The 17594-nt window shown below is 42.5% G+C and overlaps 1 protein-coding gene across 7 annotated transcripts in view; it reads left to right on the top strand.

Annotated features, from left to right (window-relative positions):
• The window catches only part of POU6F2 (POU class 6 homeobox 2), a 502018-nt gene that overhangs the window by 471115 nt on the left and 13309 nt on the right, over positions 1-17594 (top strand). For all 7 annotated transcript variants that reach the window (XM_061586055.1, XM_061586054.1, XM_061586057.1 and 4 more), the window contains one exon: positions 6701-6907. In XM_061586055.1, coding sequence (XP_061442039.1) covers positions 6701-6907 — 207 coding nt within the window. The remainder of the gene's footprint in view (positions 1-6700; positions 6908-17594) is intronic.

Raw genomic sequence — 17594 nt, 5'->3', positions numbered from 1 at the left:
ATGCATTCTAAGTCGTCACCCCTAGCCTGAGGCTTGGGGATTACTTTAGGGTGCCCCTTTGACCCTTGCGTGCGCATCTTGGTGAACATTTGATAGCAGAGCCTGGGTGTGCATGTTGGGTTGTGATACCCAAGGGTCACTTAGCAGAGAGGGAGAAGTTTCTCCCAATCCTTGGCTGGGAAACCAACGAGGTGGTACTTACATGCCCAGGTGTAGAGAGATGCTTCCATCATAGTCACTGATTAGCTTCACCTACCCCCACTTAACATATTGGCTTCTTATTGCAGATCTTCCATTTGTTATATTTCAATAAATATAACATTCTCCCACTTATATTATGCCTAGTCTTCTTTTAGGGTGTTTTGGAAAAATAAAAGGATTTCAGATCCCTGAATAAGGGACATTAGACTGCAGAGTGGGAGCCTTACCAAGATGGTCATCCATATATATGTAGACGTTTAAAGCAACCGCTTTTTGGGGAAAGTGCTTTTAGGAATACATTTTCACAAGTGGGATGTGGAACAAAATGTTATAATGCACTGTCACTTCCTAACAGAAGTACTCTTATTGGGGTGTCAGCCAGCCATGTCCTCTTTCAGCAGGCCATTCCATTCCTCCTCTCCCATTTTCCATTATCACCATAAAGATAGGAAAAATCAAGAGTGACACATTACTGAGATTTAGGGTTGACTTGCCAAGGAAAAACATTTTCTCTCTCTCTTTTTAAGTAGTAGGCATTTTTAAACTTTTATAATTTTTCTGTTTTATCTGCTAGTTGTTTCTTATGTATTATTTATTAGTGTGGTATTTTAATTGTGTAAGCTACTCTGGAACCAACTTTGATGGAGAGTATATAGAAATATTTAAAATAAATAACCAAAAACTTACATTAGTTGCACAAAAAATGGATATAATAAAGTAGAATCTTGCTGATTCACAACTCCTTAATCCATAAATTCAGTAATTCTTACCAAGTCCTGCTGGTTTCACACATACTGTATATAGCAGGTGCTGAAAATTTTCGTTGTTATTTCTGGTTTGCATTGCACCAGAATGGTGACAAACTGAAATAAAAAAGTAAAAAAGTGAAAAGATATTGTGATTTGCCCTTGCGCTCCTAACTACAGTAGCAAAAAGGGAACAATGGCCAGTCATTTAGGTTGATGACTTCACGTGCCTTCCAACTACTACAAATGCCTTCTTGTTAATTAATTGAAATTCAGTTATTAAACTCTCCTAACTAATGCTTCATATTGATGGCCTAACGTGTAAACAATGGAAACTATGTTATAGTATCATGCCAGACATCTTGTTGAATTCTTTTTGAGATTAGCGGGTGCTAAGTGATAAAATGAGTTCAAAGAAAACAAAGAAACAATCAAAAAGTGATGCTTCTTGTAGTGCAATTGCTCTCCTGCCTTGCCATACCAGGAAGTGGATTAATCAGATCTCAGATCTGCGCTTTCAATTTCACTTCTGTGTGGCAAGCAAAAAGCCTCCTGTTATTAAAGTCCTTTTTGGTTATCCAGTCTCTGTATGGTCTGCTCTGTATTATATTTTTTAGTTCTCTTTGTCTTATTCCCATATTGCCTTCATGTTTCAGAAGTTGTAATCTTTACACTTCCAGATTGTGTTTTTTGAATTGTTAAATGTAACAATTTAAATCCTAGATTTAAGGATTCATGATTAAAAGAGTTTGGGGAATAACAAGATATATAATTGAGTTGTTACTCTGAGCTATGCCTAAATAATTGAAAGGACAAATAAGAGCCCAAAGGCAACTTTACTATTAAAGTAAAGTTCCTTCCTTTATACATTCAAAACTTTCAGGACAACTAACACAATGAAATTATAAAGTCAGAAACCATGATTCAGCCATTTCCTGTGGATGTCCAATGCAAGCACATCATTCCCCCCCAAAATATTTCTATGAAAACAACGGGATGTAGGCATAGCACAAGTCCTTCCACTGATTTGAAAGAGGAAAGCCATATCTACCTATGTATGAGTTTCATTTCTGCCCTACTCATTAGAAGGGTTAAAATAATGCTGTTACTAGGGTACATGTTTTAAAGCTGAACTACGTACTTGCACAACAGAAATCCACTTGTGAAATGGGACTCTCTGTTTCTTTTCTCTCCCTGCTTTATGCTTAATCTTCTCCCAACCCTGCCCCCCATCTTCACTTCATTCAGTGTGCTCAGACCTTTTGCTTCCGGCATCAGACTTATAAACCAGTGGTTCCCAACGTTTATGAGCACGGAACCCCCTTTATAAGCTGGAAAAAAATTGTGACCCCCTCCCCCCAGGGAGGCAGGCTGGCTGCCAGGAAGGAAGGGGGAAAGCAGCCTTTCTTTGCAGGCTTGCTTCTTTTTGCTTCACAAGAAGCCCTCTCCTCTCATTCTAAGTAAGGGCGCTGTCAGTAGCGGCAGTGCAAGGAGACGGGAATCAGTGATAGTAATCCCCTCTTCTTCCTGGTAGCCCCACCCTCAGCCTCCTTTGGCATCTGCCATGTATTTTATAGGCAGATGCCTGCCCTTAGTGCGCCTGAAAGACGCTCTGGCGCTTCAGCAAAAGGCCTCCCCTCTCGTTTGGAGCAAGGGGGAGGTGTCATCTGCAGCGGCAGCAGAAAGCAGACAGTGTCGAGGGAGTGAAGACTTTTTAAAAGAAATTAATAAATAATTCATTTCTTTACTGTTCATGGCCCCCTCTGGATTACTTCCCGGCCCCCCTGGGGGTCCCGGCCCCCAGGTTGGGAACCACTGTTATAAACAATATTGTTCTTTTGTCATTTCTGTGCCCACCCCAGCCAGTGCCTGCTGTGAAACAAATGACTGACCCATTTCATTGATAGGATTTCCCAAAGTACCAACGTGACACACACCCGGAGAAATTCTTGTTAGTGAAATAAAACCAGTGTTAAAATTGACCTCATTTTATTAATGCTGTCATAAAATTTGCCAACCAAAGTAGATAACAGCAAAAGCTGCAATTTGCATGAAAGTCATCAGGCCCTTGCACAAGACGGATATGCAGACTATGGCAGAATCTGTGATTTCATTTGACTGGAACGGATGTCTCCTCCCATCTCTACGTGTCAGGGACAAAAAGGGTTTAGTCTAAGCTCCCTAATTTATTTTTTTCCATATGGCGTTGTTGCAGAACTTCCAAACATGAATGAACTTGTGAGTCTAACCCTTGGAGTGCTGCATAAAGGAAGAGCTGTGTTAACATCGATTCAGTTTATTCATTTTGATGGGGAATTTTGAGGAAGGAAGAAAAATTGTCACCATCTGTCATTTTTAAAATACCCCCATTCTATGTTTAGGAGTATAACCTTCTGGTACCCCTGCATCTCTTTGTTGCACATATACATGCATTATAAATCATTCTTTGTAAAAACCCAACACACTTCTATACAACAGGTCATCCTCCTGCTTCTGACCTTACAAACCGTTCACTTCAGCAAGGTCATTCTCAAAATGCCTGACTGCAACCCAAGAAATGCATTTTAAATGTGGATACAAACATTTCTATTACTGATAAAACTAGCACAGCAATTTTTTGCCTTGTGGGGACTGAAGCCTTGCTGGCTGAAGTTTACAGGCCCAGAAGTGACACGTCAAGGCCATGTCCTTTGCAACGTGTGAATCAAAGATCCTTTTTTGCAAGGGTTCTGCTGACGAGTAAAAAGAAAAGAAATTATTCCCATTTGGTAACATTTGCTGAAGTAAAGGTAGAATGCATACACTAGGCTGTCCATAATCCTTCCTAGTTATATAGGGCTGATAATTTGAATTCTGCATCAGTTGAGCTGTCCAAATTAATGGTGAAAAGGCAGAGTGTATAAAACATCCCCGAGGTCTCATTTCTTCCCAAGGCCCCTTTCCCACCCACCACCACAGGATACAGCTCAGGATATGCTAGGCAAGAATATATCAACATGTTAGAGTGCCACTTGCCACTCAGCATTGCTGGTATTTGGGAAGTGCTCTACGTTTTTTAAAAATGTGTCCCTTTTTTGTTTGTTTGTTTTTTAGTTCTCCTTTTTAAAAAGTGAATGTAAGGCTAACATGGATTTAGCTGTGACAGGTAAATATGAAAGGAAACAGCTTAATTGGCTAAGCTAAGATTTGATAAAGTTAGCCATAGCTTCACATTACTAGAGTGTGATCTCTCCTCTTTCTCCTTCCAAAATATCTGCGTACATGTCAATGTAAGTTGCTGTAGATGGTTTTTCTGCATGAGATCTTAAGAGCTGAGTACCTTGCTTTCATTATGAACAATTAAAGAGTTTGTGCCAAGTTCAGAAATGGCATTAACTCAAATTTGAACATCGTGATACTTTAACACAATGATTAGAAATAAGTTCCATTCTTCTTATGTAAGAATGGACCCATATTGCAAGGGGTGGCTAACCTGTGGCCCTCTGGATATTGTTTGACTCTAACTCCCAACAGGTGGGGTTAGGCCAAAAGGAAAGATGGAGGTCATCACCAACAACCTGAATTTGTGCATAATAATAATTTTGAAAAAGCATGTACCATGATTTTACAAAGATGAATCTTGCCATATTTACAGCTTTTTTAAAATCACAGAATCCAGCAGCTATTGACTGCTCTCTTGGGACCTGGCGAGATAAATGTATTTGGCCTGGGCAAATTGTGCTAATTTATGAACTTCCTATCTGTGAAATGTGACCTACCTCATGACTTTTATGTGCAAATAACATTATAAAGTACTTTTCATACTGGTATAGTTCTATGAATGATTAAATAATAACTAGAATATTTTTTCTAATCAGAATGAAGAACTTCTAATATGAGATCCTCTGGATACAGTATTGTGAGCGGCAAACTGTGCCAATTTACACCTCCATCACTGTGGCCCTTCAGACATTGCTGGACTACAATTCTCATAATCCTTGACTTTTAGCAAAGCTGACTGACTAGGGTTTATGGGAGTTGGAGTCAAACAACGTCTGGAGGGCCACAGGTTAGCCATCCCTGATTAAAGCCTGCTTGAGTTGACTTTATTTTTTTTTACGATCAGCTTGCAGTAAATGGCTTTGTGAATTTCTATGGCTTAGTTTAACATAATTCTCAAATATTGTTCACAATGTACCAAGTCATGACTTGGACACATACTGAAATATTCACAAGACCAGTCAAACAGCACCTTGTATTTCATCTTAAGGTCATCAGCCCATCCCTATCTCTGTAGATCCAATGCAAGGTCATGATGAGCAAGAGGCTTTTAAGTTATTTTATCACAGTTCTTTATGTTGAAATATTCTACCTCAGAAGTCATTGTAGAAAGACTCATAAAAACTTTTTAATGGTTTGCAAACTCACTATAAAGGTGAATGTGTAGCTACTGAAGTGCTCCCTAGTGCCTCTAATGTGCCCCCTTTTATAAATGTTTGCTAACTGACAAAGAGTAATTTTGGATTCCCTGCCAGTGGAAGATATGAAAAGTATGTTTGGGAGCAATTTTGTTGGCTCCAGTACAATTAGTGTTGCCTTTGTTCAGGTAGTGGCGTAAATGGCTTCCTTTAATTATCTTGTCTTAAAAATTCTATTCGTTACAAAAATGAAGGTAATCTGATATGAGTACACATAGCGTCAGTTAGCATGCTGCCTTTCACACATACAGTAGAACCAAAGCATCTTATGAGCACTTGCTGAAAGTGGCCAAATTATCCCCTGTATTATGGTCTTTCGAAAAGTTCTATTTTAACGGTGTGTTGTCCACATCAACATGTCTAGAATGAATTCCTATGTGCTGCTGAGGAATCTGAGGCATATCTAGTGGTGCATACACAATTCACCCAGATCACTGCCAAACATCCTCTAATAGTTTGTTTTAAAACACAGCCATCACACTCTTGCAATTCAACAGTGCAGGGGAAGATTAGAAGCAGTGGGCAAACTGTATAAGAAACCCAAGGTTTCACAGAATACACCCTGAAAACCACTATAGACTATGTGCTTATTCAGACACCAGCTGTTTTGCATGACTTTTACACATTTTCTTGTTAGTGGTTTTCAACAATGTATTTAGACCATGCAGGTTTTCTGTTGGAACATCCCACAAAAATCATGTTTCTATGCAATCACACTAGTGGGAGTGGCCTGATGGTGACAGATTGGAGTATTTGTTCCTCCCTTCCTCAGCCACACCTCTCTTCCCCTCCCCTTACCACCCATCCTGCTCATACGCATTGTGTCTGCACAGTCAGCCACATGCTGTCAGAAGTGACTTCCAGCACATGAACCACACCCAAACTTAACTGATCAAGTGGTAAGCAGTGGGTGGAACTGTGGGAAGTTTGGTGTGGAAAATATGTGCTGAAATTGCACTTTTATTGCACCATGAATAATCATAACAGATTTTTTCAAGAACACACAAAACCAAGAAACAAGTGAAAACTTTGTGGGAAGCACTCAAACGTTGCCTGAAAGCTCCACAAAAAAACCAGAAAAGAAGGGACAGAAAAACAGATTAGATTACAGCCTACAAATTGATACCATTTGCCATAGGCGGCCAATCAAATACCGATTATATCAATTTTTTGTACTGAACGAAACACATGTTTTGAATCAAAGGAGATGTTCTGTGCTCACATATAATCTATGATTGTAAACCTTTACAATTACATGTTTGTAACCTGTAGAATTTCATGTTTTCTTTCTTGTAGATTATTGGAACAATTCCATTGATGCCTAATCCAGTCCCATCAAATCAGTCAGCAGGAGGAGCTCAGGGCCTTCAAGTGCAGCCAATTACGCCACAGCTATTGACCAATGCCCAGGGGCAAATCATTGCAACAGTCATTGGAAACCAGATACTGCCAGTGATCAACACCCAGGGAATCACACTCTCACCACTCAAACCAGGCCAACAGGTAAATTATGAATCTATCATTTAAATTAATGGAGAAATAATAAAATATCTTGTTTAACCATAGTTGTTTATTTTTTCCTGAGCCGCTACTTTGGTATTAGTTGTATAAACAACAAGACTCACAGATGGTGCTGGGCAAGGATAACAGGAGGGAGAAATAAAGCCAGTGTTCTGTTTTAGCCCAAAATGGTGGCCAGGTACTCTGTTCAGGGCTGGTTCCAAAGGGCAGCCAGGTTGGGCACTGGCCTGAGGGCCCTCCGCTCCCCTTCCACAATCCATAGCACAGCCGCGCCGCAGATAGCAAGACAAGAGCTTCCGAGCCACCCGCTGCTGCCACCACCATCCCCCCGCTTCACCTACCTTTCTCTGCTGTTCTTTGCAGCTGCGCGCACTGCGCGCGCAGGGCTGCCATCAATCAAGATGGCGGCCAAGGTTTCCATAAGGAACTGAAGCCTCTGCTGCCATCTTGATTGATGGCACCCTGCACGCGCAGTGCATGCAGCCGCAAAGAACAGCAGAGAAAGGTAGGTGAAGCGGGGGAATGGTGGCAGGAGAATGTGGCGGGGGGTGGCGGGGGGCAGGAATTTTAAAAGGTGCCATTTAGGAGAGGGCCCACCGGCACACACTATGCTGAGGCCCTTCACCTCAGTCCAAGGAGCAACAGCCTTGCTTCCTTTAGCTCAAGCTTATTTAACACTGTTTCTCCTTTGATTCCTGTCCTCCATTGTAGTTGGCTTCTTACTCCTACAGATTGCTGAAACAGATACTTAACCCAACGTGTCTAGCCGGTGTCATGCTAGATGAACCCTTCTGGTCCAGTGTAGCTTTCCTCTTTTAGCCCTCACCCAAATTAATGCTGGCCAGACTCCTAATCCAGCACCTGCCAGATTTCTCCCTGCTTCACAGCTATTACAGGCACTGGAAGTCAACTGGCAAGCTTAGGTTACTTGCCCATGATCACACAGAGCTCTGCTGTCTGGCCTTGATGGGAGGTTGTAGTCCAAAACTTCTGGAGGGTACCTGGTTGGCAAAGGCTGACATAGAGAATATCATGTGAACCAGCAGTACACCGGTATACATTGAGGCTATTTATTTTAATAGTACTTTAGGACCCACCAAAATCACTGAAAAATAAGGCTGCACATCTGTCACATGATACCTTTTCCCATGCAATTTCAGCTGTATGCATTCCCAGGATGATCTTGCCAATAAGAGTAATCAGCAAAACCTACCTTTGGTGTATGCAGTTAGGCACACACCCCAATGATCACTTTTATCACACACCCATTCTCAGCCCAAAGAATCTCAACCCATATGTTGGCTTTTCTTTATATTTTATTTTTGCCTGCTCTTCTCCCACTGGTTCCAAACTTGAAATCAACATGATATTGTAAAATGGTAACATGGGCAAATTGTTCCTCATTCTGGAAAGGCTTTCTCCACTTCTGAAGATGCTGATTCACTGCCACATGATAATGAAGGAATCACCTTCATCTGAACTGTGAAGACAGTTTGGAATAGACAATAAGAGCTACTAGTTCTCTACACATATGTACACGCACCCACACAGATTTACACACTACAGCATCCCAGTTTCACTAGTACTGATGGGGAATTTTGTAGTTTGTTGGACTGGGGGCCCTTGAGTGAAATCAAAGAACACAGGCTTGCAGCAAAAAGGTAGGCCTTTATTGGATGGCAAGCATACGCTTGGTCAGTCTCTCTCTTAGTGAGTGGAGAGCTGCAACATGGCACAGGTTGCCTGGGGTTTTTATACATTTCAGGACAAAGACTTTAGCATCTACCAGTCAGGAGGTTACACATCAGTATGACATAGGCATTGCAGTATTGCATAGGCATTGCTCAGGTATTGCATAGTTATTGCATAGGTACCGTACTTTCTGCATCATGTTCTGGTGAATTTGGCAATGTTCAGTACTTCACATAAAAATACATTTTCACTGTGAACTAAGCATTCCAGCTAATGCAATCCTTCCCACGTCTTGGAGAGCACAAGGACATTCAGAGATGTTCTGTGTCTATTCCATGTTATCATAATTGTTTAAAGTTCTAGGTGTTCCATACAAAGCAAAACAGTCAAAGAAGATAGCTCCACAAAGAAAAGGGTTCTAGTTGGCTACTAAACTTATTAAATGTTAAACTAAACAATTAAAATGTTATAAACCTTTATATCTTTATAAAAGAATGTATTTTGCTTATTGTTTGTATATAAAGAATTTCCCCAACAGTACAGGTGTGGGGAACCTCCAGATGCTGCTGAACTACCACTCCCATCTGCCCTAGCAAGCATGGCCAGTGGCCAGGGACAATGGGACTTGTAGTTCAGCAACACCTGGAGGGCCAAAAGTTCTCCACACCTGCACTAGCATAACACAATCCTGTGAGTGATGCATCCAGAGCAAATGAAATATCTAATGGGAAAAATAGATTAATTCTTTGGAGTACACTCAAGTTACATGAAACTCAAAATGCTAAAATGATTTTGCTTTTTGACCCACAAAGACATTGTCATAGTAAAAAGCTTACGGCCAAATTGCATTTATTACTTAAAAACACCCACAAAGTAATCTGATTTGCTTTGCTTGAATGGGTTTATATCTGAGTAGTTCAAAAATACTGTACATTTAAAGTTGATATTTTTTCAACAGCAACCAGTTAGCCACTTTGGATTATATTAAATTCATAAAACACATAGTAGATTGTCTTTGCATTTTATGTTTTGTCTCAGGTTATAATCTATTATCCTGTATTTGTAATACAGTCATATTTCTGTGGGAGGGGGGAACGCAAGAAGGAAATGCATGTCTGAATCCATTTCTTGTTCCATTTATATTAGAAAAGCTAATAATTTGCACAAATTTATTTTTTTCATTGTTTTATTTGTACACACACAGAAACATGTATTTACAGCAAAACTACAGCAACTAAAGTTAACCACTTCCATTTATTTCAGTTGGAGATATCTCAGCACAATGTTCTCTCATTCAAATCAACAAGACTCACTTAAAAGTATTTAACTTTGACAGATTTTGCCCATTCTTGAGAGATCAAGAATGTGTATATATTAAGACCATTCTGAAAAAATAAAAAAAGTTGCATTACAGTTTATGTTTCGATTTCAAAGTTAATAAAAATGTATTCAAAGTTAAAACACGAAATAGTGCTTAAAATTCAGGCCTTAACATGTCCATTATAAAGAGGTTCATTTCCGGCAGTCACTGCACTTGTATAGATACAGGGTTTGGTTGCAGATTGGATGCGATGTAGACTATGCCATGGCTGAAGTTCCATCTTGTTGCAATCACACTGGAAAATCTATAGCAATAGTGGGAAAACTCTGGCTTATGGGCCTAATTATGTCTTCCGGGCTTCTGGTTTTGACCCATGAAGCCGTTTTGAGCAAACCCATCTTTCCTGTTCCTGATGTTATGATGTCAGGCATGGGAAATTCAAGTAATGGCTGCAAAGAAAGAAGCCAAGCCTTGAGCCTCAGCACAGGGCACTAATTGTGGGGTAGAGCATACCCCAGACAGTGACAGGAGGGAGGAGTTAGTATCCTCCCATCCATGCCCCAGCTCTTGCGAGATCACCCACAATCCTGGGCAGTTCGTGAGAGCAGCCAAGGGGCGGAGCCAGGCCCAGGCCTTTAAAGGCCCCAGTCTGCCAAGAGCCAGCCTCAAGGATTGGGAGTACTCTTTACTGCACCTGATGGGAAATGCCTGATGACCTCCAACATCAGCCCACCAACCTATCAAAGTAGCCCATGGAGGGTTGGCCACTTTGGGATTCAGTCCTCTGTCCAAAAGTAGTGTCCCCCCCCCGTGAAGATCGGTACAATCACTGTGTTTGGGAACAATCGATACCCCATTATCCCATGCTGTTTTATTTCCCTTTGAATAGGAAAATTTGACTGCAAGATGATTCATTCATCCCACACATGCATTCAGGAATACATAGCTGTATTCCACTGTTAATTTTGATTAGATAAAATGAGAAATTATTCAACAAAAGTAATGTCTGGAACTCTAGGCTTAATCAGTAGTATGCTATTCAATGTTCATTATACCTACTACCCATGCTATTTACTATTTATTATTTTATTGATTTATAAATCACATTTCATATAAATTTCAAGGTGATTTACAACCATACAATAAACACAACTAAAAATAAGTTTAAAACAATATACAAATAGTTAAAGATAGGTTTTAAAACATTACATATAAATATCCAGAGCAGAGACCTATTTTTTCCATCTAGCTGGAAAAGCTTCTTAAAACAAGAATGTCTGCAATTGTTTCCAGAAACTATAAGTAGTGAGCATCTAGGGATGCTATGCCACGAAATAGGAGCAGCCACACTGAAAGCACTGTTCCAAGTTACTTTGGAGTGGCTTCTGATATCTCTGGAACTTGAAGGAGAAGCTCTCCTGCAGACTGCAGTGACCCACTGGATCTCTAAGGGATAAGACAGTCTCTAAAGTAACTGGGCCCAAGTTGTATAAGGGCTTACATATTAGTATCAAAACCATGAACTTGGCCCAGAGCAAATTAGCAGTTAAGATCCCACATGTAAGGTGTTATATGCTGGCAGTAGTTTGTCGCCAGAAGCAGTCTAGCCACTGAGTTCTGCACTAGCTGCAGCTTTCTGACCAACTTCAAAGACAGCCCCACGTAGAACTCATTGCAATAGTCCATCCTTGAGGTTACCAATGCATGGACAACTATCCCAGAGCTTGGAAGATTACTTTTAAAAAGTAATAAATTACAGTTACATTTACTTGGCCCAAAAAAGTAGTAATTACCGTTACAGTTACAATTGCTCTGAAAGTAACTGATTACTTTACTTTTTCTCAAAAGTAATCACTACAATTACATTTCAGTTACTTTTTTAAAAAAAACTCCTACAAGTAATAATAAACAACAACAATAATAATAATAATAATAATGATAATGATAATAATAATAAATTTAATTTCTGTGTCGCCTATCTGGCCAATGGCCACTCTAGGCGACGTACAACAGTTAAAACATAATATGATTAAATACAATACAATGATACAATATAAAAACAATATAAGAACAATACAGCAGCAGACAATAATATTAAAACAGGGTAGGAGGCATTCCAATCTTAGTAATTAACCCTCCCCGGAAATCCCAAAGGCCTGTTGAAAGAGCCAGGTCTTTAAGGCTGTACGAAATGTATTTAGGGAAGAGGCATGCCGTAGATCTTGTGGGAGGGAGTTCCAGAGGGTGGGGGCCGCCACTGAGAATGCCCTCTCTCTAGTACCCGCCAATCTAGCTGTTTTTGTCAGCGCGATTGAGAGAAGGCCCTGTGTGGCTGATCTTGTCGGGCGGCATAATTGGTGGCGTTGAAGGCGCTCCGTAAGATAAACTGGGCTGAGACTGTATAGGGATTTAAAGGTTAATACCAACACCTTGAATTGGGCCCGGAAAACAACTGGAAGCCAGTGTAGATCGAACAACACTGGTGTGATGTGATCCCGGCGGCGACTGTCCATAAGTAGTCGAGCCGCCGCATTTACAAGGTGCTGGCCTTGGCTGCTGCACATCTAAGAAGCCTAAAACAATATTAAAAATAAACACACACACACAGGGGGTAGTAGAATAAAAAAATTTATCCATAAGATTAACATAATGGCATAACAGAATCTCACATCCCCCCAAGCAATGAAGATACCCCAACTCTTGAAATCAAATGTTACACTTGAAATGCTTTTATAATATGTTTCTGTTATGTCTGAAAAGAACAAGATGCTCAAAGAGCATGTCAGACAAGGAATGTCTTTTTACAGTCATTACGTTGCCACCAGTACTGAACAGGCGTTCTACTGCGGCGCTTGAAGGCATGCCTGTGTCGTGCTGCAAAAAACACCGCAGCACACGTGGAAAGCCATGGAGTGATGACACTTCCCTGCTGGGAGACCTCAGGTACCTCACCAGTTCCTCCTCAGCAGTGTCCACTGCTGACTTCTTGCCCTGGGGCAGAAAGTTAAAGAAGTCATCTTCTAAGTCATCTCCTTCCTGGTCTTTATCTGAAGACTGATCACTGTCCTCATTAAGTACACCCATCTTTATTTCAGCTTTCAACAAGGCTTCCATTGTGTATCTAAGAAAGAGAGAGGATATGTTAACACATATATGTTAGGAAACCATCATCTGCTCTTCATTTCCTGATGCTTGTCATGTCCCCTGGTTCAGGGTCCAGCCTGAGCCTGTGGATGATGACATGGAAGGAAGGAAGGTGACCAAGTCACCACACTCATGGGGCAGCACAGCAGACCCTTAAGGATTACCTGCAGCAACCCAAGGTTGTGATGAGGAGCCCCAGGAAGAAAAGGCCCAGCCCCTGCCTACCACCTTAAGCCCTCTGATGCCTCCCTTGAGACAACATTTCCCTTGGAGTAATCCACCCAAAGGGCTTCCCTAATGTTCTTACTTGTTGGTATGGGTGGTGGCCTGACACGATTCCAGCCAATCTAGTTTGAAGCGAGGGTGTAAGCAGGCTGCCAGAAGAAGCCTCTTGTCCTCCCAGATAGCTGCAAATCGTTTTCTTAGGGCTTCGCACACACCTCTCAGCAGCTGAAAACAGTATGTGTACCTCTCAGGTTTGTTTTCCAGTCCTTCTAACTTGCGGTCCAGATTGCAGAGCGTTGGTAGCAAATACCCCATGAACATGCCGTTCTCCCGTTGCAGGATATCTAGGGACTGGGCTAGTGGCTCCATAATCTCTGTGTATTCCTGTACCACTTCAATCTCAGCAGCTGTGATCCTGGACAAGGAGCAGCGGTCCATTATGGCATGCATTTTTAGTGGCACAGTTGACAGGAGCTCATGTAGTTGCTTCAACGCATCAAAGGTGGAATTCCACCTGGTTTTATTCGGTACCTTCAGATACACACCACATTGCGCACGGATATACTCAGCAATCTGTGCTGACTGGTTCTGCTTGGACCACAACTTGCTGCACTTTCCCATCAAGGAACAAAACTGTTTCTTGAAAGGACCAAGAAGACTACTTTTGGAGGAGTCAGAAAGCATGGCCTCTATGTCTTGTGTTGCCACAAGGTTGAGGGTGTGGCTAGCACATCTCTGGTGTGGTGGTAAAACAAAATCCTCTCCTGAGTCTGCAGCTTCTTCCTCTGCCTCAGGCTAAAATTTACACCAAACTGGATTTACGCTGAGCTTACAACTTGGTCAGAATCAAGGAGGGGAATGAGTGGAAGACTGCCTTCAAGACAAGTTATGGACATTTTGAATACCTGGTCATGCCATTCAGACTATCTAATGTTCCAGCTGTATTCCAGAATATTATGAATGATATCCTCCGGGACTATTTGGACCGCTTCGTGATAGTCTATTTAGATGACATCATTATTTACTCATGACTCCTGTGAACAGCACGAGGCGCATGTGAGGAGTGTGCTGCAGAGTCTCAGAGGGTATCATCTGTATGCCAAGCTAGAGAAGTGTGGGTTAGACCTGACCACTTTGGATTTCTTGGGCTATTGCATCTCCCCCACAGGAGTCACGATGGATCCAGAGAAGGTGTGCAGCATGCTCTCTTGGCAGCCCCCTAAAACCAAGAAGGATCTCCAGCACTTTTTGGGGTTCACCAACTACTACTGACTTTTCATCACAGCCTTCTCCAGCAAGACAGCCCCCCTTACTGACTGTCTAAAAGGGTCGGGGCCCTTCCGTTGGACTGACTCGGTGCATCAAGCGTTCGAAGAGGTGAAACAGCTGTTCTCCTCAGAGCCTGTACTCCAGCACACTGACCCCCAGCAGCCTTTTGTGGTGGAACGTGATGCATCAGATGTAGCTATCGGAGCGATGTTGTTGCAGCCAGACCAGAAAGGGGGGACTTGCAACCCTGCGTATACTTCTGCAGAAAGCTGACCAGTGCTTAGCACAATTACACAGTGTGAGAGAAAGAACTACTGGCCATTTGAGATGCATTCGTGAATTGGCACCACCTTTTGGAGAGGGCACAACACGAAGTAGAATTCCGCACGGATCATCAGAACCTGGAGAGCCTTCAGACAGCCCAGAAATTGAATCAGCATCAAGTGCGTTGGGCGCAGTTCTTCACCAGATTCCACTTCCACATTAATTATATTCCCCAAGCACAGAACCGTCGGGCTGATGCTTTGTCCTGCAAGCCCAAGTGCAAGGAGGATCAACCTGCTACTCAATTATGCCACATTATTCCATTGGATAAGATGGTGGTTGCCAGTTGCCCCAATTCATGGTTTGAGGATTTGTGCAGCGCTCAAGAGAAAGACCCATTCGCTCAGGAGCGGGTGTGAGAATTGGAGCAAGCAGCGCAGGACTGTGCACCTGGATTTTCTAAAAGGGGAGGAGTGTTTTACCACTATGAGACTCTGTACGTGCCTCCAGGAGAGTTGCAATCCAAAGTCCTCTGCCAGTGTCATGACACCCCCACTGCTGGACATTGCAAACTGTCATGTGGGACTTTTGGTGGCCAAAGGTTAAACATGATGTAGAGAGGTATGTCCAATCCTGTCCAACATACATGAGAGCTAGACATACGCAGGGACGACCCACAGGCTTTTTGGAGCCTTTGCCCATGCCTGAGGGGCCTTGGCAAATGGTGACTCTAGACTTCATCACAGATCTCCACACTTCCCAGGGGGAAACCACTGTTTTGGTGGTTGTAGATGCTTTCAGTAAAATGGCTCATTTCATTCCCTGTGCTCGGTTGCCAACTGCTCGAGAGACTGCCCAATTATTTGTAGAGCACATTTTTCTACAGACTCCAGTCTAGTTTCGGATCAGGGAACCCAGTTCACTGCCCGGTTCTAGCAAGTGTTATGGCATTTGCTGGGAAGCGAGCTAAGACTATCATTCGCACATACACCCCAGACAGATGGACAAACAGAGAGGATGGATTCAACTTTAGAGCAGTAACTCCGTTGTTATGTAAATGACCAGCAGGACAATTGGGTGGCCTTACTGCCTTTGGCAGAGTTTGCTTATAACAAATCTGTTCATGCCTCAACTCAGCAGACTGTTCTTTGCCAACTTGGGATACCACCCGCATACCTTCGCACACCCCAGCGCTACTCCGGCCATCCCAGCTGCAGCAGAATTTGTGCAGGAGCTGCAGGCAATGCAGCAGTTGCTACAGGAGCAACTCTTGTTGGTGAAAGCCAACTATAAACAGTTGGCCACCAGCCTGGCCCTAAAGTACAGGTTGGGGACAAAGTGTGGCTTTACGCACGTTACTTGCCCACACAAGTTCCTAGTCAGAAACTGCAGGCTCGAAGACTGGGACCCTTTGAGGTGGAAGCACAGATCAACCCAGCGGCATTTTGTCTCTGCCTCCCTCCTTCCTTAAAAGTCCATCCTGTGTTTCATCACTCTCTGCTTACTCTAGAGCAGCTGCCAAACCCCCATCAAACATTTGAAGCCCCGCCTCCACTCATGGTAGTCGATGGTCAGGAACAGTATGAAGTGGAGCAGATCCTGGATCCTCAATGGCTCCAGGGAAAGCTACAGTACTTGATCCAGTAGCTGGGGTACGGTCCAGAGGAACGCTCTTGGGAGGCAGCGACCAACATGCATGAGCCAGATTTGGTGAGAGAGTTTCATGAAGCTTATCCAGACAAACCCAAACCTCCGGGGTGAGGGGAGGCTCGGCATGGGAGGGGGCATGATGTGACCCAGGACAGGGGGGCATTGAGGAAGGGGATTTTGTCTTTGAGGACTGGGGTGAAGACTTGAGAGAGGAGGGCTTGCAGTGCACCCAGTCACCTGGCCCCCTGCATGAGAGCACAACATGAGCCATCAGAGACTGCTCCTATAGACACACTGCCTCTAAGGCGCAGCCTTGTCAACTTGCTGATCCCCAGCTGAGCGCCCAACAGCTTCCCACAGTTCAACAGATTGTTAGCCCCCACCACTCAGAGGGGGAAACAGAGGTCCAGCCACTTTGCCCCATTCTCGACGGCTTTAGAGGCGCGAAGTGCAATGGTCAGAGTTAAGGAGGAGCCGTTGTTTATGCGTAAATGAGAAGCCTACTTAAGTGGGTTCCGAGAAGGGGTAAGTTGCTGAGTCAGTGTCTGTGGCTGCAAAGACAAGCTTAGTGTTAGAAAGCGTACTAGTCCCTAGAAAGCATAGCTAGGTAAATGAGTCGAAAAGCTTTTGATGATGATGATGATGATTTTATTCAATTTCTGTACCGCCCACAGCCAACGGCTCTCTGGGCGGTGTACAACATAAATATAAAAGTACAATAATATAGTAAAATCACATAATAAATACAAACTTATTGATGTGACTGTAACCTTAATAAAAAGAGAACAACTCACAGAACTGAGTGCGTCTGAATTTCTCAGCTTCAGGAAGGACAGGAAGTAAATAAATAAATAAATAAGTAAATAAATAAATGTTTTAATGTATATATGACTATACTCCTATTGTAACAGCCTATGGCAATATACAATAAACTATTGATTGATTGAAATAAATAAATAAATAAATACATTTATATGTGGGTCGTAATACTGCTGAGTGTGAGTGGTTGATGTATGAGTGGTGAGTTGATAGAGATGGTAGTGAATGATTGTAGTGGTTGTGTGGAATGGATGGAGAGTGAGATGGCTGAATCAATATGTTTTT

Source organism: Rhineura floridana, chromosome 10, assembly GCF_030035675.1.
Source record: "Rhineura floridana isolate rRhiFlo1 chromosome 10, rRhiFlo1.hap2, whole genome shotgun sequence".
NCBI classification, from domain to species: Eukaryota; Metazoa; Chordata; class Lepidosauria; order Squamata; family Rhineuridae; genus Rhineura; species Rhineura floridana.
Note: the sequence above shows the minus strand (reverse complement) of the source record. Positions and strands in the feature narration are given on the sequence as shown.